Raw genomic sequence first — 26,341 nt, forward strand, 5'->3', positions numbered from 1 at the left:
GGATTTGATGTGGCTTTGCATATGTATGTGATATACCTGTGTATTTCTTCTTTATGCCTGATGCGGTTGCGTTCATACGTGCATATTGACCAATGTACAATTGTATGCAGATACTGACCTATTTGTATTTTCATATTTTTTTAATAAACGGAGAATTGTGAAAAGTGGTAAGTGGTGTCCCTCAGGGTTCTGTTCTGGGACCAATTTTATTCAACATATTTATAAATGACCTGGCAGTAGGCGTTGAAAGTCATGTTTCTGTGTTTGCAGATGACACTAAACTAGGTAAAGTTATACAGGACGGGCAGGATATTACTGTGCTGCAGAGGGATCTAGATAGACTGGGGGACTGGGCACACAAATGGAAGATAAAATTCAATGTAGACAAATGTAAAGTTATGCACTTCGGCGTAGCGAATGCACAAGCAACCTACACCCTAAACAGTAGTGAATTAGGGGTAACGACAAATGAGAAGGATTTGGGAATTGTTATTGACAACAAACTAGGCAACAATGTGCAATGTCAGTCTGCGGTTGCTAAGGCCAGTAAGGTATTGTCGTGTATAAAAAGGGGCATCAAGTCGCAGGATAAAGATATAATTTTGCCTCTGTATAAATCAATGGTAAGGCCGCACCTTGAATATGCTGTGCAATTTTGGGCACCTATTCTAAAGAAGGATATCATAGCACTAGAAAGGGTACAGAGGCGGGCTACAAAATTAATAAAAGGAATGGAGCACTATAGTTATGAAGAAAGGTTAACTAATTTAAATCTGTTTAGTTTAGAGAAACGTCGCCTCAGAGGGGATATGATAACATTATATAAATATATTCGGGGACAATACAAACCATTGTGTGGAAATCTGTTCATAAACAGGACTATGCATAGGACACGTGGTCATGCGTTCAGATTGGAAGAAAGGAGATTTAGACTAAAGCAGATGAAATGGTTTTTTACAGTAAGGACAATAAGGATGTGGAATTCTCTGCCTGCAGAGGTAGTTTTATCGGAGTCTGTACAGATGTTTAAACTGCAACTGGATGGATACCTGGAAAAACATAATATTCAGGCATATAATCTTTAATTATGGGGAAACAGCCTATTGATGCAAGGAGAAATCTGACTGCCATTTTGGGGTCAAGAAGGAATTTTTTTCCCTGGTTAGTGCAAAATTGGAAAGAGCGAAACTGGGGGGTTTTTTGCCTTCTTTTGGATCAACAGCAACAAATTAACAGATATAGGAAAGGCTGAACTTGATGGACGCATGTCTTTTTTTCAGCCTATGTAACTATGTTACTATGTAAAATTGTTGTCATGTGGATTCCCCTCTCTGACTTTAAGAAGGGTACAAGGCGCTGTATCCCCGTCTCTGGTATTTTATGTCATTCTTGATCCATTCATTAATTGATATCATATTCAGGATTCAGGGAGGCTGCGGAAAGAGAGAGGGAGGGAGGCTGCGGAAAGAGGGAGAGAGAGAGGGGAGGCTGCGGAAAGAGAAGGAGAGGGAGGCTGCTGAGAGAGCTGCGGAGCGGGGAGCTGCTGAACGAGAAGTGGAGCGAAAGTATCAGCTGGAACTTCTACGGTTAAAACCAATCTAGTCCATCTTCCCAAAGCATTGTTAACAGGGATGGATATGCTAACAGCCCCCGCCTGTTTCCAGCACTTTCCAATGCTGGAAAAGGACGCTGACTTGGATGTGTTGTGAGGGGGTTTGAGAAAGTGTTCCGGCAGTACCAGCTGCCCAAGGAAGAGTGGGAAACCCCATGTGTGAAGGGGAAAGTCCTGGATGTGTGTGCTTCCTTACCAATGGAAGTTGATTAGGACGATGAGGCCATAAAATCTGCCTTGTTAAAAAGGTTTAACCTCAACCCTGAATTCTACAGGAAAAAGTTTCGAGAGATGCAGCTTCATTAGACGGGACAGGAAACGGACAACTTCTGACTGTTTTCCGGCAATGCATTGGGGGCCTACAAGTTACTACATATGAGGCTTTGATAATTTTGGAGCAGTTCCTGAGGACACAAAGTCCGGAGGCCTGAGAGTGGATTCTGGGCAGAAACCTAAGGCCAGAGGCGGCAGATCTGGCTAACTATTATGGCAACAACCCTACCTCAACAACCAAACGGGTACAAGCATGACAGGGACCATCTACCTGAAAAGCAGCAGCCTACCAGCCACCAACTCCTAAGCCAGCAGGGAGACAATCACCCACACCTTTCATAGCCAACAGAGCAGGGACCATATCAGACCAGGGGGATAACTACCGGTGTTATCGGTGTAACCAGATTGGGCACTTGAGTGTCACATGTGTCACGGGCAGGGCTATCAGCCGTGCCGTGATGTGGGAGTATGGGTATACCAAGGATTAAACGCCAACCAGACTTCCGGTGCGTTTGGCCACTTTCCCCGCAGGGCACCAAGCAACCACCACCAACCCCAACCAGTCACCCCAAAGCTCCCAGTGTTAAACACGCTGCCACCACCAAGAACTTTAAAACCGGGTGTCTTTGGTTACCCAAAAACAATCGGTACACAATCCTCAAACTGATATCTATATAGTTAACCGCTTAGTAACGTGACATATCTATATGTATGTAAAAAAGCTATCTCTGAGTATAAAATGGGTCACAGTGCTGTTACACAAAAATGTATATAGAAAGAGACAGACTTAAATAGTACAAGCACATAAACAGTGTAAAATAAAAGGGATAAAACAGAGTATCATTTTTTTGTATTTAAGTTTATTATACAAAACTGATTATGATAAAATAAACATTTTGTGTCTGTTTTGACAAAGGTACACTGGTACAGATAGTCGATAAGCAGTACTGCGATGTTCTCGATAGTGTCTGATGAGCTTATGGATCACACGGGGTAACCACAGGTCTGGTTTAGCTCCCTCCAGTTGGTGCTCCCTTACAAATTTGCCCACGTCCGAGTAGAACCAGGGCTGTCACACTTTTCCCACTTGAGCTGCCTCCACAGGGGCAGTAGGAAGAAGCGAGACATGGAGTTTCCAGCAGAGCCTTTCACTAGGTCTCTGAGAGTCCTGCGCACGCAGTTGCACATAAAGATGGCCCTCAGATGTCAGGCACTCCTTTGCCGGGTTCCTTGTACATCACTGCGCACTTTACTCTGTCCATTTTGGAGCCCCAGATGAAATGGCTCAGTGAATGGTGACCAGCAAGGGCCAGGCCTGAGCCACGTATTGCAGCACGGGAAGAATCTTGTTGCGCAGCACCAGCACTTTCCCTTCGATGGTAAGGTCTCTGAGGCTCCACAGCCCAAATTTCTGCTTTACTTTATTGAGTCTCTCCTCCCAGCTTTTCAGGACAGCGCCTTCTCTGCTGAACCAGACTCCCAGGATCTTTAGGAAGTCGGTTTTGACGGGAAACAGGATCGGCTCAGAGGTCAGATCCCACTGCCCGAACAGCATGGTCTCAGACTTCCTGCAGTTGACCTTTGCGCCTGAAGCTCGGCTGAAGTCCTCGCACGTCTGGACGAGCGCTCTCACCGACCGGCGATCTGCGCAGAAGATGGTCACGTCGTCCATGTAGAGCGAGCACTTTATCTCCTTGTCTCTGCCTGGCGCAGTGATCCCTCTGATCTCTGGATTCCGTCTGATGCACTCGGCGAATAGCTCTATACAACAAAAAGAAGAGGTGAGAGAGGGCAGCCTTGTCTGACCCCAGAGAGGACCGGGAAGGGGTCAGTCTTACAGTCGTTCACCAGCACCGAGCTGCGGATATCAAGATACATCATGTTAGCATAAGAACAGAACATCTCCCCCAGCCCAAACCTCCACAGTACCTGACCCATAAAACCATGAGCGGTCCTTGATGTAGTAGATCGTGTCCCTGATGAGGGCCAGGCTGTCCGCGATCCGGCGTCCTGGGATGCCGCAGATCTGGTTGGGGTGGACGATCTGCCCGATGACTTTATTCAACCAGGTGGTTTGTACCTTGGCGAGGATATTGTTGTCCATGTTCAGGAGAGAGATGGGACGCCAATTTTTCAGGTCGCATCTCTCCCCCTTCTGCTTATACAAGATCGTAATCATTCCCTCTCTCAGTGTGGGGGGCATCCTGCCCTCCACCACCATCTCCCCGTACAGGTCGAGGAGGTCCCGGCCGATGAGGTCCCACAGCTTTGTGTATAACTCGGCTGGGAGACCGTCACTGCCCGGTGTCCTGCCCTTCCTGAAGGATTTGGCGGCAGAGTGCAGCTCCTCCAGCGTCAAGGGGGCGTCCATGGCTGCGCGACCTGCGGGATCAATGGTGTTAGCGATACCTGACAGGAACCGTTCAGTAGCCTCTGGGTCTGTGTCTTTGGGGGAGTAGAGGTCCTGGTAGTAGTCGACGACCTAAAAAGGGATAAAACAGAGTATCATACCATACTTCCTTGGAGCCTTGATGTTGTCTCTGTGGTGGTAAAAACAGGCTCTCCCCATTACCAATTGCCCACCTTTTTATCCCCCCCCAAGACCGCCCTTTTCCTGTTACCTGAGCAAGGGGATGGGAGTAGGGGGTTCAGAACTATGACCTTCTGAAGGTGGGGTTATATCTGCTCAACTTTGATCTAGGATCACAAAATATGTAATATGACGCCGGCTGAGCTTGGAATAATTATGACACCAGGATCATCATAATTTTCTGGTCCTAGTGATCATTTTCATACCAAACTCTGCACCTGTATCAGTTGGCACAAGGACACGTTCGCATAACACTTGTTATGGTCATGCAATGTACAATGGGTCCCAAAAGTTATGCATCCGTTATATTTTGGACATTACCCATTTAATAATTTTACCCTGTGTCCCCCCAGGGAGATGTAGCCAGGATGACTGGCCCTTCACTCTTCCACAGGAATCCCTTCCTGTCCAAGGTGACAATAAAGACCACTAGGGCCGCTCGAGTGTACCGGTAGAAAGATAAAAATAAAACAAGAAAACACCAATAGTGTAATAGTATATGTGGACGATCAAATTATATAGCTATTGTATGCACTCACAATGTGTGTGTATATATTCAAGCCTCATGTACATCAAATCCTCCGGGTGACAGTATGGGTTATATATAAAGGAAGCAGAAACACACATAGGAACACAATGGTGTAGTATCAAGGAATTCTGGAACACGCCAGAGTAGTTGTACACTTACACTTAGTGTAGGAATGTATTGCCCATGCAGTTCAGATCTTTCTCCTCTGCTTGCCTCCGGATGTCCAGGTTATTACCCAGCTTTCAGCCGGTGTGGAAGTGTATCCAGTAGGTAAAATTAAACAGATCCCAAGAGATGATAATATAAGATAAATTCTATTTATTCAGGACTACATAGAATTTATCTTATATTATCATCTCTTAGGAGATTAGTGTTTTCTTGTTTTATTTTTATCTTTCTACCGGTACACTCGAGCGCCCCCTAGTGGTCTTTCTTGCAATTTTCAAACACCTGGAGAGTGTTTTTTACGGGTTGCAGCTAGGTATCCGGTCAACATAAGAAGGGAAGTATTTCTATTAATTCCTTTTTTCCCTGAATATCCCTTTTCCTACTGGTTTTCATCACTTTCTTTTGGTACAAGGTGACAATACCCAGCGTGGGGTAATCAAGCTGTAGTTTGACGGACCGACCAGGGACCTCAGGTTGTCCCTCACCGCCAAGAGACGACTTCTCCTGCTAGGACGACAAACCACCGCAATCCGTCGGCAATATCCCCAAGCAAAGTAAAGGGATATCGCTATCCAGTACCCAAATAACCAGGCAAGACTAGTCTTTAGGTACTACAAAAGTTATAATTGATTTATTTTAGACACAGACAGCTGGATATATCCAGCAAAACACACACTAACATAAAACAAGATACTGGGATACAAACCGCCCCCTTAATCTGCCTCCCAGAGACAACAGGGGCAGTAACGGAACTAACAATACAAAAGGATACAGGCGCCACTAAAATAAGGAATACACATTGTCTTGATTAGATTATCTCCCAGACCTTAGTGTGCTGTGTGTAAACGGTTAGGAAATAAGGCAATAATAAAATACATTTTTATTAACACACAAAAGGGCTTCATGTCACTGGATAACATTAACTAAGGGGTAGGGTGACTCTATGAACCGTCACAGTCCCAAAATGCAGGACCCCAAATCTTTTTCCGAGCTCCACAGTCTTTAGAGTCTCTTATGATTTGGATAACGTGGTACTCCTTACCAGGGCCCATAGTCTGTAAGAAGGAGGCTGGCACTCAGTCCCCTCCAGGAGCCCATGGCACGGAGGCTTCCGTGACACCATCTCCATGGACAAAAGGAAATAGAGGTGCAGCTGGGGGAGCTGCACCTGTTTTGTTTGTGGCTAGACCAAAGGAGGCACCACTAGACAACTTGCAGCGTGTAACAGTTGGGGACCGTGTGACTATTGAACTTCTGAACACTGGAGCTTCCTGCGCTTTGGTCCATCCAGAAGTTGTGAACAAAGGATATTTAATTATGACTATTAAAGGAATTGGAGTGCACCCTGCAGTGCCTATGGCCCGGGCGTACCTTGATTGGGGTGCGGGAAAAGGTTTGCAGGAGGTGGAAATCTCTGAGGATATTCCTGTAAATGTATTGTTGGGTAGTGAATTAGGCCGAATGCTTTGTCATTATGCCCCAGAGGACAACGCCAGTGACCCAGGAAGGGTACAGAGGAATCCTGAACAAATGGAGGTGCTGTGTGAAACTTTAGGGGGATACAGGGAAATGTAATGGCTGTGGGGTGGGGGTGCAGGGATTGCATAGCCTCCTGAATTTATCAAAACCAGAAATGTCTTCCCATGGGTATGGGGGAGTTAATTTATCAGATTATGCCCTCACGTAGTCTGGTACTGTAGAAGGTAAAAGCGTTGCACCCGGCTGTACCACTACCATAGCTGTAGTGACCCGTTTACAGGCTGCCCAGGAGGCAGCAAGGGAGTGTGAAGGAGTCAGAAATGACGAAAATTTAACCCATCCTTTACCAACTTGATAAAGACCTCATTGTGAGGTCGAAACGTTGTTGCTGTCTTCCTTTAATAAATCTGCCTGAGGTGGAACCCTTGAGTGCCTGGAGCCTTCCTGGCACAGTTAAGCACCAGAGTTCCTTTGGTGTGTGTGCAGATTCCTCATTCTGGTGACTATATAATAAAAGTCAGTCATGTCATCCTTCTGTTCACTGGCTAGTGCCTTGTTTAATAGATTTTGTTTGGGATACATGTGATGTGAGGTGGCGTTAGAGTTGTAGATTCTTTGAAAGGCCTGTAATTCCTTGTCTGGTTACATTTTAGGTAGTTTCTTTGGCTATGTTTTGCTTATTTTTTTATAACCAATTAAACAATCCCCCAAACACTGGCCACTCTGTTTGCCATTGACAGCAGAATTCCACTATCTATGTGCACATGTTCAAATCATACAAATGCCCCCGCATTTGACAAATTTTGTTGTGAATCTAGGCGCCAGCTAAAAAAAGTTAGGAGCCAGGAATTTTTTTAAACCAACAGTTGGTCAGGAGTGATCTGATCATCATCAGCCCACTAACTAAACTCACAGCATTTGACCTGGAAGTACCCTGGACTTTCAGGTCAGTGCTGTTTTTTTTTTAATTTTTTTTTTTTAAACTTTCAATGCTGATGTTCCATTGGAGCACAGCATTGACTGATATTTAGTCCCCACAAGCTTGTGGGGACAAATGTTAACCCCTGCAATGCCACGAATGTGTCATACACATGGAGCGATCAGGCAGCAGGGGAGGGATGGGGCTGGTCTCCCCTGTCCCTGAAGCTTCCTCTGGCAGCTGAGACGCAATTGCTGGTCTATAGACTAGCCATTGCAGGGGGAGTCTCTGATGACTGCTGTAGGCTTCCATGCCTACAGGAATGATCACAGGGCTTGTGGGGGCTCGTTTTTGCTGTTGCTGGTCTGCCTGGACCACCAGCAGCAGAGCCTCGTATAAAACGGGAATTAACCCCTAAAATGGCATTGAAGGGGTTAACGCTGCACTTTCGCTCTCATGGAGCGATCAGGCAGCAGGGGGGATGTTGTGTCACAAGTGTGGGGACCCAATCAACACTCAACCACCTTCCCTGAAGCTGCCTGTGGCAGCTGAAACCGCGTTTGCTGGTTTTCCTGCAACCACGTTTTCAGCCTACAGGATCACTCCGTGTGGCTCTGAGTGGCTGTGCTGTCTGCCCAGGGCAGACAGCAGCAGCAGCAGCGCCCCCGCGTGGCAATTTTTTGTGGCTGTAACAGGCTGACAAACACCTAGGCGCCAGGACAAAATTCTGTCGCCATGGCGACCTGGCGCCTGGGATTTGTCGAGCCCTGTACAAATGTGTAATATGAAGCCTACCAAACAGGCACGAGCATGCTGCAAATACAGTGTTTTGGCTGTACAGTGTATACAAAAAACAAACTATGAATTGGCCAAAGCTTAATTAAGCTCACCCGCCACATCAAGGCACACTCTCAATAGGGTGATAACCTACTCTCACTTCCTACATAGTGGGCACCAGTTTATACTGCTACCAAATGTGTTGGGGGAGGTGCAATTAAACCTCCTCCCAATTAACCCCTGGACAGCAAGCTGCAACCAGACTGGTGAGAAGCCAACAACCTCGAATATGTGTAAACAGGGAAAAGAAAAAATGTTGTTGTGCTAAGCTAGTCTCAGGCTCAAATAATACAAATGTGTAATATGAAGCCTTCCAAACAGGCATGAGCATGCTGCAAATAGAGTGCATGGGCTGTGCAGTGTATTAAAAAAAACAAAAAAAAAAAAAACTATCCGCGATTCTCACTCTAATAAAGTTGGCAATAAATATATAAACATAATATAAATGAGAGGTTTTGGTTATATGAATTGGCCAAAGCATAATTAAGCTCACCAGCCACATCAAGGCAAGCAGACAGTTTGTTTTTTGTATATGCACATGTTTACTTCACAAAACCCTGGTATTTTCCCCTCATTTTTTCTTCCCAGTCTTCCTCGTTTTCTTTCCAGGTTGAATATTATACTCTATTCTAGTATGTGATAATCCAGCAAACAATGTGGTGGATACTCAATTCTACCATTTTTACATATTGGTATTAAGAATTACTGTGCTATTATGTATTTATATGGCTTAATATATATTAATTATATATTGTCTTTACAGGTTTTTCCGAAAAGGACACAGATGAAGTGAAAGGAATCTTTGTAGACACTAATCTGTATTTTTTAGCCCTAACATTCTTTGTTGCAGCATTTCATGTAAGTGACTTTTCTTCTTTTCTTGCGTATTTCGGTAAAGTTATTTGGTCAATCCTTTCGCATTTATTTGATTATCATAATCGATATTAACAGAATCACCCTGTTTTTTTATTGTGCATTTGTCACGAGTAACAAAAATACAATAATCGGCATAATGAAAAAAATCTATTAAAAATATATAATTATTTCTATAGTAAGTATGGGTGTTAAAATACACCTGATTACTGCAGTGGCATATTAAACCATATTGCAACAATGGGTCAAAAAAGACTCCCACATGTTTTTTTTCTAGGTCTACTTCAAATGTAATAAAAAATATCTTGCCTTGGTATGAAACTTTTTGATGGCACAAGTTTTAAACAGAAAAAACAGGAATCTGGTTAAGAAAGTAATTATGTATAAATACAGAGATCACCTATAGGTCGCACAAACTGGTACTGATGAACTTTACAGCGTACATGTAAAAAGGGAGTTTACTGGTTTGCTGTGGATTGAATTAACTGGAAGTGTTGAATCTTTAGTGAATAACACCTATGTTTTAAGTAATTTGCTCTGTTGGTAGACAGGTACACAGTTCTATGAAGAAAGATTTGTGCAGACATGGTGCAGGATACTGGTGGCACTTGTTTGAAACTGTCATTTTGAACATTTGTTAATTTATTCAGCAAATGCATGATCCCCTCTAAGGAACTGTTGGGTGTCTGCATCATGATAAACTTTACTCCCACTATTTAATGAAGTTAGGTGAAGGGGAGCTCTAACCCCTCATGTGATCCTCATTGCATATACATTTCCCACTTTCCCCTACCCCCCCAGCTTCTTTATGTACAGGAGGAGTATTAGACAGCCTTCTGCGCATGCGGTAGAACTGCAGCTTTTTGGTGATCGAAGTGTTTTTTGTTTGTTTTTTTGATGCTGCATATCAAAATAAAAAGTACTTTTTTATGCATTTTCCAGGAGGCTGCCTGGGAAGGGATACTTCCAGCAAATTTACTTACTGTGATTTAATATATTTGCCAGTGTATGTCTTTGTGTTTTGCTTTGTTTGAATCTATAGATGACTATATAGGACGTTCTATTACTATTTGAACACTAAATAGTTTTTTTGCCAATTTTCCCTCAGTTTATTGCTAATAATATTAGATTTTATGTAGATTTATTTACCATGTTTGCTCAATTATAAGACGACCCCCCCAAAATTTGAATATTGATTTAGAAACAAAAGGAAAAGCCTAACTATAAGACTACGCTGTAAGAAAAAAGTTGTACTAGTAAATACTAATTAACTATTTTTTCATATTTAATAATAAACTATTATACCCCCTATATGCCACTCTGCCTCCCTAATTTGCCGCTGGGCTTCTATGATCACCAGAAGGTCATGTGACGCCAGCGTTCCGTCATAGAAGCCTCAGCAGAAGTGCCGGCAGCAGTGTAAGTTGAGGATCCAGGTCCCCTGCAGCTCAGCGGGGTGATCTGGATCTTAGTCTTATAGTCAGACCTCTATTTGAGGTCTGATTATAAGATGACCCCGTATTACTGACGGCCTCGTCTTATAATCGAGCAACTATGGTAAATATGAAAAAAAAGGTTTACCTGTGAATTGATACTTACTAGTAAAACTCTTTTCCTATAGGGGGTAGTCTTATATTCAGGCTTTTGCTTTTTTCCTAAATTAATATTCAAATTTTGGCGGGTTGTCTTATAATTGAACAAATACGATATATTTAATGTACCCACCATTAAAATTATTTATTTTTTGTGTCTCCCGCTGAAAGGTCAGTCATTGTAATGCGTTAATATGAACATTAAATCACATTCCACCGACTCTACTGAGATTGATTTTGTCTTGGGTCCCACCCAAAGCAAATGACATCTCCCACAGCGGGGAACAAACATAATATCACATTTATTGCCCTTACATATTAAAATAGCATCGTTATTAACATAATTTAGGTTGAATCTAACTGTTGAGCAGGGGGGTCCAAGTTTGTTCTGCAGTGGGCCACTTCATCAGAAATGTATGTGTGCGTGGGCCGCACTCATTTTTCACTGAGAGAAAATATGGCTTTATAAAGCATATTAATACAGGGTTAATTTGGTGATAATGAAAAAGCAGTGGACAAACATTTTGTTGATCAACTTTTATATGTCATTCTATCAATACTAAATTACTTAAACAGTAAAACAAAGTCAGTCCACAAACCATTTAAAACAAGTTTAGCCAAATATAACTGCACAAGGCTGGAGCACACTGTGGGTACAAGCTGGACTTAAACTGGTTGACACACACTGGAGACAGGGCCGGATTAAGAGCCTGGTGCTGAGGATTTTGATGGTCATTTTATGGAAATAAATAAAATAGACAGAATCTTAACTACTTGGCATTGATGTGTACTGGATAAAGATGACATCAGCGCTCAAAAGATAATACAAGATACAGGCTCTGCCATACCGACACCCAAACACACTCCAGGATAGGCTCTGCCACACCCACACCCAAACACACACACAAGGACAGGCTGTGCCACACAGACACCAAAACACATACCAGTACATGCTCTGCCACACCCACACCCAAAAACACGCACCAGAACAGGGTCTGCCACACTGACACCCGCATCAGGATGGGTTAAGCTACACAAAGCATAAAAAATGCTTGCCACGCTGCTTTATTTGTGTGTTTGCCCCCTTGTGTATTGATGCCCCAGCCAGGCCCCCCTTTAGTATTAATGTACCCCCCACCCTTGTGTATTGCCCTACGTGCATTTGTGCACCCAGCCAGCTCCCTTTGTGCATTTATGCCCCCACACCCTTGTGTATTGATTTTTATGTAATGCCCCCAGCCAGCCCCCCTCCTTTTGTATTGACGCCCCCACCCCCTTTTGTACAGGCGAATGTAATGCCTCCCCCTACCCATGTGTAAACAGCCACCCACTCCTTTTTATATTGATTTATATGTGATGCCCCAACCCCCTGTTGTGTGCTTATAACCCTCAGCCGCCCCCTTTTTGTATTTGTTGCCCAAAGGCAAACAATTTTTTTTTAAATACTTTTTTTGCTAGCTTCTTCCCCTGCAGACTGCTCTCCTCTGACACGCTCTTCTCCCTGTCACGAGGAACTCTTCCATGTGAGCCCGCCCTATTGAGTGTCATGTCACATCTTCAGAGGGGCGGGGAGAAGAGCCTCATTAAGGCACTGGGCGGCATGATGCCTGCGCACCTGTATCTTTAAAATAATGAAGCGGGGGGCGTGGCCTGGTGACGGAGCTTGATGGACGTGTGAGTGGAGAGCTCTGACGAGCAGTCTAAAAAGACCCCGCACAAGTTTCCTCATTATTTTTCTAAGCGTGCACGGCCGGGCAGTGAGCCCCAAGATGGCAGCGACTTACCTTTCCCGCTCTCACAACCAGACACAGATGGGGAAGATCAGGATATAGACCCAATCAGAGATTCTATGCAGTATGCTAGATTCCATGCAGACATCCATGACAGAGGCGATCAAGGGGATGCTGTCGGACCTCAAGCACGATATTGTGCAACTTGGAGCCTGCACTGACCACATGGTACATAAGTTTAAAGATTTTGTCTTGACTTTTAACGACTTGGTGGACCGACAACTCATTGGAAGACAGGTATGATTCTCCTGAACATGGCTGATATGGAGGACCGCTCCAGGCATAACAACCTTCGCATACGACCCTCAGGTCGTATGTACATGACTTTTTTCACGCATTATTACCTGAAGTCTCCGAATCGGAGCTTAGAGTTGACCGAGTCCACAGGGTGCCCAAGCCGCGATCACTGCCGGTGTCAATTCCGAGGGATGTAGTCCTTCGATTCCATTATTTCTCTACTAAAGAGGCCACATTGGATCAGGCCCGACGGTGCTCTCCATTTCCCACGCCCTATGATCAACTCCATCTTTTCGCTGACCTCTCGGCTGAAACCCTCGCCCTACGCAGATCTTTTGCCCCTATCACATTGGTGTTACGGAAAAACCACGTTCCCTATCGTTGGGGCTTCCCTACCAAGCTGTTAATGGCCAGAAATGGGGTTCTACACATCATCTGCCAACCGGCAGAAGGTCTCTCTCTCCTGCAACAGGGAGAGTTGGTACGTGAAGATGGGACTGCTACTGAGGATCCAACTGCTACTGAGGATCCAACCTGCTCCGCGAGATATTGCTAATACACAACCGTCGGTGAGATCCGAACGGCGACTTCGATCGCGGCGACACAACAAGTATAGCTCCGACACAGTGACGGCATCCGCGGCAGCGTTTCCCCCGGCCCTGTCTCCTGCATCGACCTGACTGATGAGCGTCAACTTCGTTCACCCGGTGTGCAGTCCCAGGGGCGAGTCTGGTCGGCTCAGTTTCAAACTGTAGCAGTTTGACTGGTTTGAGGTCTACTATACACCATACGATGTTGTTGTTGCTCACTTATTGGAATATCGGTTTACATGTTTTTCTTTTATTATTATTATTCTGTTTTTAGGTTTATTTCCAGCTGCAGTCCCAGGCCTGTGACCCCCAGGGCCATTATTTGATTTTGAAAGGTTCCATACAAGGGACCTCTTATACCATTCTTAACCTCTATGCCCCAAATTCTGGCCAACTGACCTTTTTGGATTACGTATTTACTAAATTGCATGGGGTACGGGAGGGCAGAGTGATTGTAGGAGGCAACTTCAATCTCCTGCCCAATCCTTCTCAGGACTCCTCGGCTAAACTCGGTGACCAACCAGGGATTGAAATTGCAACACTTATTTCATCAACATTCACTTTTTGACACGTGGAGAATCCTGCATCCTCTGGATAGAGACTATTCATTTTATTCCAATGTACATTCCAGTTACTCACGGATTGACTTGATATTTGTAGATAAAATTACATTGCAAGGAGCAAAGCGTGCGGAAATAGGACACATCTCATGGTCTGATCACGCTCCGGTGTGGATAACTATACAAGACGGCCCGCAACTCACGTCACCGTCTAGATTGCGACTGAATGAAAGCCTCCTTCAACAATCTTCCCCATGCGCGGAGATAGAGGACGCCCTTACACATTACTTTCACATTAATGACACCCCTGATGTCTCATCTTCCACACTTTGGCTGGCCCACGAGGCGGTCATACGGGGACATTTCCTTAAGATTGCTGCCAGACAAAAAAGGCAGAGACTACAGCTGCTGACTAATCTGACCACCCGTCTGGGGATTCTGGAACGTTCAGATAAAGCCTCGTGGTCCGCTACCACCCATGAGGAACTCAAGGAGATCAGGACGGAATTACACAAGTTCGCGCTACAACGACTACACCTGGCTTACTACTCAAAGGGCAACAAGGCTGATTCCCTCCTGGCGCGGCGGCTTCGTCTTCAGGAAGCCCATTCTTCCATTCACTATCTTCAGACCCCTCAGGGTGGCAAAATGTTCAACCCCAGGGAGATTGCAGATACATCTGCGGACTTTTACGGGACTTTATATAACCTACAAGACCAGAAGGACCTACCACGACCTGCGGAGATTGCAGAGTTTCTGGGCATGTTACCAATATCGAAGCTCCCTAGACAGCAGTGGGACACCCTTACTCAACCACCTTCGACGGAAGAAGTGGAGAGGACTATTGCCGGTCTCAAATCATCAGCAGTAGCTTTTTTTTATGAAAAGAACAGCAAAACCTAAATTCCACGTGGTGAATAAAGTGTGAAGTAAATAAGTAAGATACTCCCCTAATGGCAGCTGCTACCAAAGACTCTAACTCAAAGTGTATAAAATACCAGACAACGAACCATGAAGCGCATGTACATAAGGGGGAAAATAGAAAATAATGATGTAAAGTGCATGTGTGTGTACGTTCCCTGGTCTGGTCTTATATGGTGAATGTTTCCGGGTTTGACGTTGTCATGTTTCCGAGTTTGGCGTCATCACGTTCAGCGTGGGGGGAGGACTGAGTAGCTGGTACAGTCTAGTAAACCCCTCCCTCTCTCGACAGGACGGCATCCCTCCCTGGTTCCACCTCCCTCTGTGTCAAATGGACCCGATCCGGATAATAGAAAAAAAGTCAACCACAGCCGCATCAGAATGCCTGACCCGGGAGTCGGCACATACAAAACAAAGGTCACCAGTTCAAAAGGATATACGTAAATAAAATATTTAAAACAGGCATTATTAACACATCTTCCTCTAGTAGATATTATTGATCTATATACATCAGTATGTTTTAGGTTAGGTTAGGATGATCAAATAAAGAGCATATATTATTATATGCTCTTTATTCGATCAACCTAACCTAAAACATACCCATGCAATAAGTAATAGTATGTTTTAGGTTAGGTTGATCGAATGAAGAGCATATAATATGCTCTTCATTACATCAACCTAACCTAAAACATACTGATGTATATAGATCAATAACATCTACTAGGGAAAGATATGTTAATAATGTCCGTTTTAAATATTTTATTTATTTACATATATCCTTTTGAACTGGTGACCTTTGTGTTGTATATGCTGTCTCCCGGGTCTGATGAAAAAGATCAACACGAGTCCGACGCTTTCTCTGATCTCCCCTCTAAGTCCTCTACCTCGACGCTGCCAAGCCTTCGATTTTGATGCTGTTCTGGTGGACTTTTTTCCTACTATCCGGATCGGGTCCATTTGACATAGAGGGAGGTAGAACCAAGGAGGGATGCCGTCCTGTCGCGAGAGGGAGCAGTTTACTAGACTGCACCAGCTACTCGGTCTCCCCCCATGCTGAGCGTGATGACGCCAAACCCGGAAACATTCACCATATAAGACCAGACCAAGGACCGTACACGCGCATGAACTTTACTCCGAATACTACAGACTATTATCCAGAGGATCTCATATGAGATTCTCTAGAAATACCACTGCCCCATAAAGGGGCTTCTGTTCCTCAAACCCCAGGGTTTTTCAAATTGCGGTATTTTAACCCTTTCCATTCACTGATTTTACTGGCAGCCTTTGTAAAAATTGTGGTAGTATTTTTTTTCTTTTTTATCACACAAACTGTACTTCAGGTGTGAATTTACAGCTTCTGGTACATGTCACTGTCAAACACCCCAATATGCGTGCACATGTTTTGATTACAGTGATACTACCCATGCAGCGGTTTGTCCGGTGTGTGCTTTTTTCACATTTTGGTCAGTCTGGGGCATCCTTTGAACCCGGCCACCCCAATTTACCCAATCAAACCATTCATTTGTTTTAAATTAGACACCCGTTGGGTATTTGAAACTCTTTACATGTCAAGATTTTTGGGAAGATACAGTGCTAATTTTAAATCATGCTTATAATAAACTTCATTTAAATTTTATTTATTTTGTACTTTTTTATATTTTTTTTTATTTTGCTAGAACAGGTTGGTTCCTCTGATGTTGACATTACTACACATTTTTTAACCAATTTTTTTCCATATTTTTTAATATTTTACTAATCACATTGTGATTAGAAAGCTGGGCTCCATTGACTTGCATGGTTGAATGCAGTACCTGTATTCAACCTGCAAGGGGAGCCAGAGTTCTCAGTAGCGCCTGGAGAGATCCTCTAGCGAACGTTCCCAACTTAATTTTTTTTTACGAAAAAAACACACAACACAGTGGAGCTAACGATCAAGATAACAAGGTTAACTGAAACACCACCTATACCTCAAGTGGAATCAACATATGGAAAAATACTAAAACAATTGTATCAGTCCTCAGTAAACCACAATGACATTTGGAAATGGCAGTTTAGGGAAATAAGAAAAATCTAGAAATATATATGACAGTATAAAAACCACTTTTAATAAAATCACAACTGTCTAAGAAACCAAAGGGCCCTTGTGGCTAGACTCAGTTGCTTAATTGACCAAAAAATATATATAATAAAACATATAATGATAAAACACTCCTAATCAATATTGGTACACGGTTCAGGCTTAATTTTTTTTAAGGGACGTGCCACCATCACAGTTGCAGCTGTGACTGCTCAACGGAGAGGTCACAGCGCGTCATATGGTGGGTGTTCGGTGTCGCTGAATGCCTCGCTATCAAGGCATTTAAGCAACACCATTGAAGTTTAAGAGCCGATCGTCGCCCTGGGGTGGGGCCAAACAATGCCGATCTTGGTGTTGCTGAATGCCTCAATGTCGAGGCATTACAGCAACACCGTTTCAGCATGTTTGTGTCTGACGTGCGTGGCCTTTCATTAGACGTAAAGGGGTTAAATGTGGCAGTTAACACCTACATAACAAATATACATTAATACATAAAAATACATCAGGAGTTGAGAATTCTGTCGGTAATCTTACCATCTAGCATAATGCACCATCGGAATGAATATTTGCATATTACATGTACATGAATCTTAAACAGCCATTATAACAGAACAACGGGAACAGCAGGACAGAAGGTTCTCCTCTTTAACCCCTTAAGGACAATAGGGGTTATTACTCGTAGTATATTATTTTAACATTTTTCAGTGTTGCTGTTTAGCTGTGGTTTTCTTTTCTCATTTCGTGCTCCCACACATTATATATTGTTTTTTTCAGGACAAACAGGGCTTTCTTTAGATACCATTAATTTTATCATATCTAATTTACTATAAAAAAAAATTATAAAATATGGGGATTTTTTGTTAAAAAATTTATTTTTCTCACTTCTTAAACAAAAAACTTTTACTCATCTGCAAAACGAATGAAAAAACCTGCTAAATAGATTGTGCTATTTGTCCTTAGTTTAGAAATACCCAATGTTTTTATGTTTTTTTGCTTTTTTCTGCACGTTATGGGGCAATAAGTACAGGTAGCGTTTTGCTATTTCAAAACCTTTTTTCCCAAATCTGGTAATTCTTCCTCCCATGTGCCATTTTGGGTATCTTTGAAGCCGGCCAATGCAATTTACCCCATCAAATCATATATTTTTAAAAACTAGACACCCCAAGGTATTTGAAATGCTGGTATTTTAACCCTTTCCATGCACTTATTTTACCACCAGCCTTTGTGAAACTTTATGGTATTACATTTTTTTTTGTATTTTTTTCACACATGTTGTACTTCAGGTTTAAATTTATCGCTCCTGGTATATGTCCGTGTCAAACAGCATCCCAATATGTGTTCAGTAATATCTCCTGAGCGCAGTGAATACCCCCCATGCATGGGTTTGTAGGGTTATTTGGGAGGTAAAAGGCCGCCTTTTTGAGGTGTGTATTTTTATGCCATTTAGACATCTGATCCTTCTGCCCCCATGTCCCGTATTTGGGACATCTTTGAACCCGGCCAATTCAATTTACCCCATCCACTCATGCATTTTTTAATACGAGATTTTTTTTAACTCTTTCCATGCTGGAATTTTTGTAAAGATAAAGAATTTTAGTACTTGCTTATTAATATTTTTTTTTTTTTTTGGTGACAGTGGGGATTTTTACGTGTTACCATATTTTTTTTTTTTTTTTTTTTTTTTTATTCTAATCACTCATTAGTGAGCTGGGCTCCATTGACCTTGCATAGTTGGATGCAGTACCTGGATAGACCCTCTATGAACTCATATCTATTGTTGATGCCATCCTGTGAATGGCGGCAACGTCATTTACAAGATGGCACTTGTGGTTGCTCCTCGGAGCAATCACAAGGCTATCGGGGTAGTGTTACTGACATGCCTCGATATCGAGGCATGTCAGCAACACCGTTTATGCTTAGGAAGCGATTCCGATCGCTTCCTAAGCTGTTTTAGCCGGGTGCCGCGATCTTTGACGATCGATGCGGCGGCGACCATTTTTCTTCTGGGGAGGGCCTTTTGACCGGATCCACGGACAGCCTCACTTGTGAGGCTTCCGTGGATGCTGCAAAGCCGCCGATCGCGGCGAAAACGGCGATGCAGCTATTTAACGACAGCCCGTACATGTACGGGCATTGTCATTATCTCGTTGCACGGCAACCCTGTGCATGTATGTGGATTGTCGTTAAGGAGTTAAATAGAATGAAGCGTTTGGTTCCGTTTGAACAAAGAAACACAGATCTGTGGGAAAGCCCAAGAGTGGATACAGCAGTGACCAAAGTCACAAGAAAGACTGGCATTCTCCTGGAGAATACACATCCATATAGATAATAAGAGGGCAGAATCTGCAGCTAAAAGGGCCTTCGAGGCATCAGCAGCCAATTTCAGACCAGCCATTGCAATGATATCAACATCCAGAGTGGTCTAGGCTTGGTTAGAGCAGACCTTAGAAGACATCTCTCTCCATCCCAGTTGCCAGGAACATCTCTGATACCTGTCTCGCTATTGACTTTCTATCAGATGCGGCAGTTGAATCAGTACGTGCCTTGGCGAGGACAACGGCTCTATCGGCAGTCTCCAAAAGAGCAGTCTGGCTCAAACCTTGATTAGCAGATAATGCATCAAAAAACAAATTATACAGCAACCTGGAGGAAATTCTGGAGTCTACAACGGACGACAAAAATGTGTTGCCCCTTACAAGAATAAGGTGTCATATAGATCAATATAGAGGTAAGTATCAGAGGAGAAGTCCAAGAAATTGACTACAATTAGACCCAAGTGGGGAGAGGACTGACACAGTTCTCCCCACATTGGACAGAGATTACTTCAGACCCATGGACACATAATCTGTCAGGGTTATACAATGGAATTCAATATTTCTTGGCCCCCAAATGATCCTCAGAAATGTCTAGGTCTCTCCCTAACCATTCAGGAGTTCATGAGAAAGGGTGCTTTGATCCCAGTACCCCCTCCACAAAGGGAAAAGGTATCTACTCCCACGTTTTTATGGTACGAAAGGCTTCAGGGAAACACAGGCTAATAATAGACTTACACTTGGTCAACAAGTGCATCACTTATTACAGGTTCCGTATGGAGACCTTGAAATCAACTGCAGAGATCCTTTCACCAGGGGACTACATGGCATCAATAGATCTACAGGATGCTTACCTCCATATTCTAACCTACAAAAAAACAATCAACAATTCCTATATCTGGCTTATCCATCAAGTAAAGGGATTCAACATTTGCAGTGTCAGGCCCTACTTTTTGGAGTGGCATCTGCATCATGGATCTTTACCAAGGTCATGTCAGCAGTCTTGGCTTTTCTCAGGCAAGAAGGGATAAAAGTACTCCCATACCTAGACGACTGGCTTATCGCAGTACCCTCAGAAGTCCTGCTACAGTCTCACCTGACTATGACCCTGGATTTTCAATTGGGCCAAATCCCAACTGCAACCCAGCAGAAAACAGACATTCCTGGCAATGATCCTGGATTCTAGGGCTCAAAATGTCTTTTCCCCCAAGAGAGAAATTTCTGACAATACAAGATAACATCAGGTCAGTAATACTGCAGAAAAAGTTAACTATATGAAGCCTGATGTCCCTCTTGAGTCTAATAACCTAGACCCAAGACATCTTGTGTTACAAATACTGACCTCTTCCCACTTTGAACCTCTGGAAGACGTTGCTCTCAAAACACTCACCCTTAAGGTAGTGCTCCTAGTGGCTATCACTTCTGCAAGAAGGATTGTTGAAATTCAAGCAATGTCTGTGAAAGAACTCTTCCTCATAATTCTACCAGAAGCAGTGGTGCTGAAACTACCCCCTGCATTTGTACCAAAAATGTTTTCCAGTTTCCATATGAACCAGCAAATTGTCTTTCCTCCATTCTGTCCAGAGCCAAAATATCCCAAGGAACAACTGCACCACATGTTAGACCTACGGAGATGCCTTTAGATATACCTTACCAGAACAGAACCTTGGAGGAAATTCAGCTCCCTGTTCATTTCCTTTTCAGACGTCAGAAAGGGAATGAAAGTGACCAAGACCTCGATAAAATGCTGGATTAAAGAAGCAATATCTGAATGTTATGTCTCAGCGGGTCTGAAACTTCCCTCCAACTTGAGAGCTCATTCACCAATATCCCAAGATCCAATTCTACCTCCTGGGCCGAACATTCATGCCTACAGTGAATATAAAAAGTCTGCACACCCCTGTTAAAATGCCAGCTTCTTGAGATGTTAAAGAATGAGACAGATACTTTGTCCACATTTAATGTGACCTATAACGTGAACAGTTCAATTGCAAAACTAGAAACCTCATAACCTGGTTGCGTAAGCGTGCACACCCTTACACTAATACCTTGTTGAAGCATGTTTTGATTTTATTACAGCAATCAGTCTTTTTGGGTAGGAATCTGTTAGCATGGCACATCTTGACGTGGCAATATTTGCCCACTCTTCTTTGCAAAAGTGTTCCAAATCTGTCAGATTACGAGTACACAGCCCTCTTCAGATCACTGCACAGATGTTCAATTGGATTCAGGTCTGGGCTCTGGCTAGGCCATTCCAAAACCTTAAGCTTCTTCTGGTGAAGCCATGCTGTTGTGTATTTGGATGTGTGCTTTAGGACGCCTGAAGGTTTTGTGCCAAAATTGCCTGGTATTTTGGAACTGTTCCTAATTCCCTCCACCCAGCTGAAGAAAAACAGCCCCATTGCATGATGCTCCCACCTCCAAGCTTCACTGTGGGTATGGTGTTCTTTGGGTGATGTGCAGTGTTGTTTTTGCGCCAAACATACCATTTGGAATTATGGCCAAAAAGTTCAACCTTGGTTTCAGACACATTTCCCCACGTGCTTTTGGGGGACTTGATGTTTTTGCTTTTGCAGACTTCAACCCGGCTTGGATGTTTTTCTTTGTAAGAACCCTACCCCATACCTCATTCATATGAAGAATACGGGAGATTGTTGTCACATGTAGCACACAGTCAGTACTTGCCAGAATTTCCTGCAGTTCCTTGAACCCCTTAATGACAATTGCCGGTCCTGGCACGGCACGGAAAAGCATGTGCTTTACGACAATTGACGTGCCAGGACCGGCACGTCTTTAAACGGGTGCAGAAAGCGATCTACTATCGCTTTCTGCACCCAAAAAGCGTTGCTGAATGCCTCGACCTCGAGGCATTCAGCAACGCCGCGATCGGCACCAGGGGCCATCTCTGGCCCCTCCACGGGGCGTCAACATCCGCCATACTTTGTATGGCGGCGGACGCCCGTTTTAAAAGCGTTTAGGAGGCGATCGACGATCGCCTCCTAAACTTAAATGGTGTCGCTGGAATGCCTCGATCAGGAGGCATCCAGCGACACCAAACACTAACCTTTTGATGGACTGTGACCCCCCCGGAGAGCGGTCACAGCCGCAGCTGCCGGCAATCTTCGCCATCAAGGAAGATGGCCGCCGTCCTGTAACAGGAACCACAAATTTTAAAAGTTCGCTAGATGGTCCAGACCATCTAGAGAACTTTGGCTCCACTTGCAGGTTGAATACAGGTACTGCATTTACCATGCAAGTCAATGGAGCCCAGCTTTCTAATCACAGTGTGATTAGTAAAAATAAATTAAAAAATAAAATAAAATTAATAATAATTAGAAAAAAATAGTAAAAAAAACAGTAAAATGTAAAAATCATTTCCCACTGATGTCACTATCAGGGGAACCTCCAAGTTGAAAGAAAATGTTAAAAAATTTTAAAAAAAAATAATAATAAAAAAAATATATATATATAAAAAATATATTTTTGTGAGCAAGTCCTAAAATTAGCATATTAGCTTAAAACAATTCTCGCATGGAAAGAGTTAAAATACTGGCATATTAAATGCCCGTGGGGTGTCTACTTTTAAAAAATGTATGATTTGATGGGGTAAATTGAATGGGCCAGGTTCAACAACGTCCCAATTAACACGGGGGGAAGGATGGCCACACATCTAATTTCCAATTAGAAAAATGCACACGTACCAAATGTGGCCTTTTAGTTCCCCCAAAAAATGACACACCCATGCATGTGGGGTATCACTGCACTCAGGAGATGTTGCTGAACACATATTGGGGTGTCGTGTGACAGCGGCATATACCAGGAGCTGTAAATTCATACATAAAGTAGGTGTGTGTGGGAAAAATACACACACAAAAATATTACTGCAAACTTTGAAAAAATGCTGGTGGTAAAATGTGTGCATGCAAAGAGTTAAAATACCAGCATTTAAAATACCCTGTGGTGTCTAGTTTTGAAAAATATATGGTTTTATTGGGCACACTGAAATGGCCCGGCTCAAAGATGTACCAAATAGGGCATGGGCAGTGGATCCCCAAATGCCAAAGTTCAACATTGAAAAAAGCGCATGCCCCAAATGTGGCCCTTTTGCCCCCAAACAGCCAGGCAAAATCATTTATGTGAGGTATCGCTGTACTCAGGAGATGTTGCTGAACACATATTGGGGTGTTTTGTGATAGTGACATATACGAGAACATTTTAATTCATACCTGAATTAAAATGTGTGTGGAAAACCAAATGCAAAAAAATGACTACCACAAAGTTTGACAAAGACTGGTGGTAGATATGGTGCATGGAAAGAGTTAAAATACTAGCATTTGAAATACCCTGGGGTGTCTAGTTTTCAAAAATATATGGGTTTATTGGGCACACTGAAATGGCCCGGCTCAAAGATGTACCAAATAGGGCATGGGCAGTGGATCCCCAAATGCAAAGGTTCAACATTGAAAAATGCGCATGCCCCAAATGTGGCCCTTTTGCCCCCAAACAGCCAGGCAAAATCATTCATGTGGGGTATCGCTGCGCTCAGGAGATGTTGCTGAACACATATTGGGGTGTTTTGTGATAGTGACATAAACGAGAACATTTTAATTCATACCTGAAGTAAAATGTGTATGACAAAACAAATGCAAAAAAATGACTACCATAAAGTTTGACAAAGACTGGTGGTAGATATGGTGCATGGAAAGAGTTAAAATACTAGCATTTGGAATACCCTGGGCTGTCTAGTTTTCAAAAATATATGACTTGATGGGGTAAATTGCATTGGCCGGGTTCAAAGATACCCGAAATGGCACAAGGGGGCTTTGAAATAGCAAAACGCTACCTGTACTTATTGCCCCATAATGGGTAGAAAAAAGCAAAAAAACATAAAAACATTGGGTATTTCTAAACTCAGGACAAATAGTAGAATCTATTTAGCAGGTTTTTTCATTACCTTTTATAGATGAGTAAAAGATTTTTCAACTAAAAGTTAGAAAGTCATTTTTTTCTAAATTTTTCACCATATTTTATAATTTTTTTAATAGTAAATAATATGATACAATCAAAACAATGTCATCTAAAGAAAGCCCTTCTTGTCATGAAAAAAACAATATCTAATGTGTGTGGGTTCAGTAAACGGGAAAGAAGAAAATTACAGCTAAACACAAGCAGCGCAGAAATGTTAAAAAGGCCATTGTCACAAAGGGTACAAAAAGTAAAATCAGCCTTTGTCTCGAAGGGGTTAATGTTGCAGTAGGCCTCTTGTAAGCCTCCCTGACCAGTTTTCTTCTCGTTTTTTCATCAATTTTGGAGTAATGCCCAGTTCTTGGTAATGTCTCTGTTGTGCCATATTGTCTCCACTTGATGACTGTCTTCACTTGCAATTAAGCAAATGTCGGGTAAATCCTACTAGAACAGCTTAACTTTATTTGTGATTAATCAGTCCCTTTAAATGACAGGTATGTAATCACTTCTATTTAACATGAGTTTGAATGTGATTAGTTAATTCTGAACACAGCCACAGCCCCAGTTATAAGAGGGTGTGCACATTTATGCTTTCTTAAAAATGAAAAAAAAATGAAATTTTACTGCAATGTTTAGGACAGACTGGCACTCAAATGGTTAAATCAAAATTGTTAAAATGCCCTAAGTAAAATACTTTGGGATGTCAGCTTTCAAAAAATATATACTTTTGTTTAGCAGTTTTTCTTTTTCTGGCCACTATTGGGGTGCAACTCCCAGCATGCCACATTTTTTAAAAATCTTGTTTAGAAACAGCAATGCGCGTCATTCATATTTAACCCTGTAAGTGCCAAAATAAAATATAAATAATACAATTATTTCAAAAGAAATACTTGTTCTGAAAAAACAATATATGAATTGTGTGGGTGCACTAATTGAGAAAGCGAGAAATTACAGTTGAAGAAAGACAAAGTAAAAACTCAAAAACGGCTCTGGTCTTTTTTTGCACAAACATGGTAAAAAAAAAACTATCCTGAAGGGGTTAAAACATCTGAAACTATTATTATCGCCAACAATTTACGTATTTACAATACATATATTCAAGGGGTATGACAACACGAGAATTGACAGACTCAGACAAATCGATACATTAGGTGGAGAGAGCCCTGCTTGCAAGCTTACAATGGGAATGGAATGACAAACATAAGGCACAGAGAAAGGGTGAGAGGTAGTTTGGCTGTATCAGTGATAAGGAGGTTCTAGCAGCTAAGATGGTATGCTTCTCTGAAGAAGTGAGTTTTGAGATGTTTCTTGAATGTTGGGAGGGAGGGTGAATGTTGAAGGTTCGGTGATTTCAGAGATACGGGGCAGCCCGAGTGAAATCTTGTAGACTGGAAAAAGAAGAGGTTATAAGTGAGTAGGAGACCCTTAGCCCATTGGAAGAACAAAAGGATCGAGTAGGAGCGCATTTGCTTATTAGGGCTGAAATGTATGGAGGAGCAGTGCCATGGAGGGACTTATATGTTAGTACCAGGATAATAAAGGTAATAGAGAGCCAGTTCAGGATTTTACAGAGTGGGGAAGCAGAAGAGGAGCTCCCTGCAAGGAAGATAAGCCTAGCAGCAGCATTTAGGACAGACTGCAGAGAAGAGAGTTGAGACTGGAAATAAGGGAATGAACCTGAGTTTTTGTGGATTCTTGGGTGAGGAATGGGCAGAGAGATGTTTTTTAGGTGCAAGTGGCAGAATCCGGCGAGGAACTGAATGTGAAGGATGAAGGAGAGGTTTAAGTCAAGGATGACCCAGAGGCATCGGGCCTGGTTAGTAGGAGAGATAGTCGTGTTGTTAATGGTGATTGAGAATTCAGGTAGTGGGGTGGAAGATAACAAGTTCAGTTTTAAAAAGATTAAGCTTCAGGTAGCGTTGTGACATCTTATGAAGAAATAGCAGACAATCAGTTGGTAATACGGGACATGAGAGATGAAGAGGGATCAGGAGAAGACAGGTAGATTTGGGTATCA

At 42.8% G+C, this 26,341-nt stretch overlaps 1 protein-coding gene across 1 annotated transcript in view; it reads left to right on the forward strand.

Moving 5' to 3' along the window:
* Positions 1–26,341, forward strand: part of CLPTM1L (CLPTM1 like) — a 168,281-nt gene that overhangs the window by 65,046 nt on the left and 76,894 nt on the right. Inside the window, exon 7 of the mRNA XM_053467315.1 lies at positions 9,171–9,265. Within this exon, the coding sequence (XP_053323290.1) occupies positions 9,171–9,265 (95 nt within the window). The remainder of the gene's footprint in view (positions 1–9,170; positions 9,266–26,341) is intronic.

This window comes from Spea bombifrons, chromosome 5, assembly GCF_027358695.1.
Source record: "Spea bombifrons isolate aSpeBom1 chromosome 5, aSpeBom1.2.pri, whole genome shotgun sequence".
NCBI lineage: Eukaryota > Metazoa > Chordata > Amphibia > Anura > Pelobatidae > Spea > Spea bombifrons.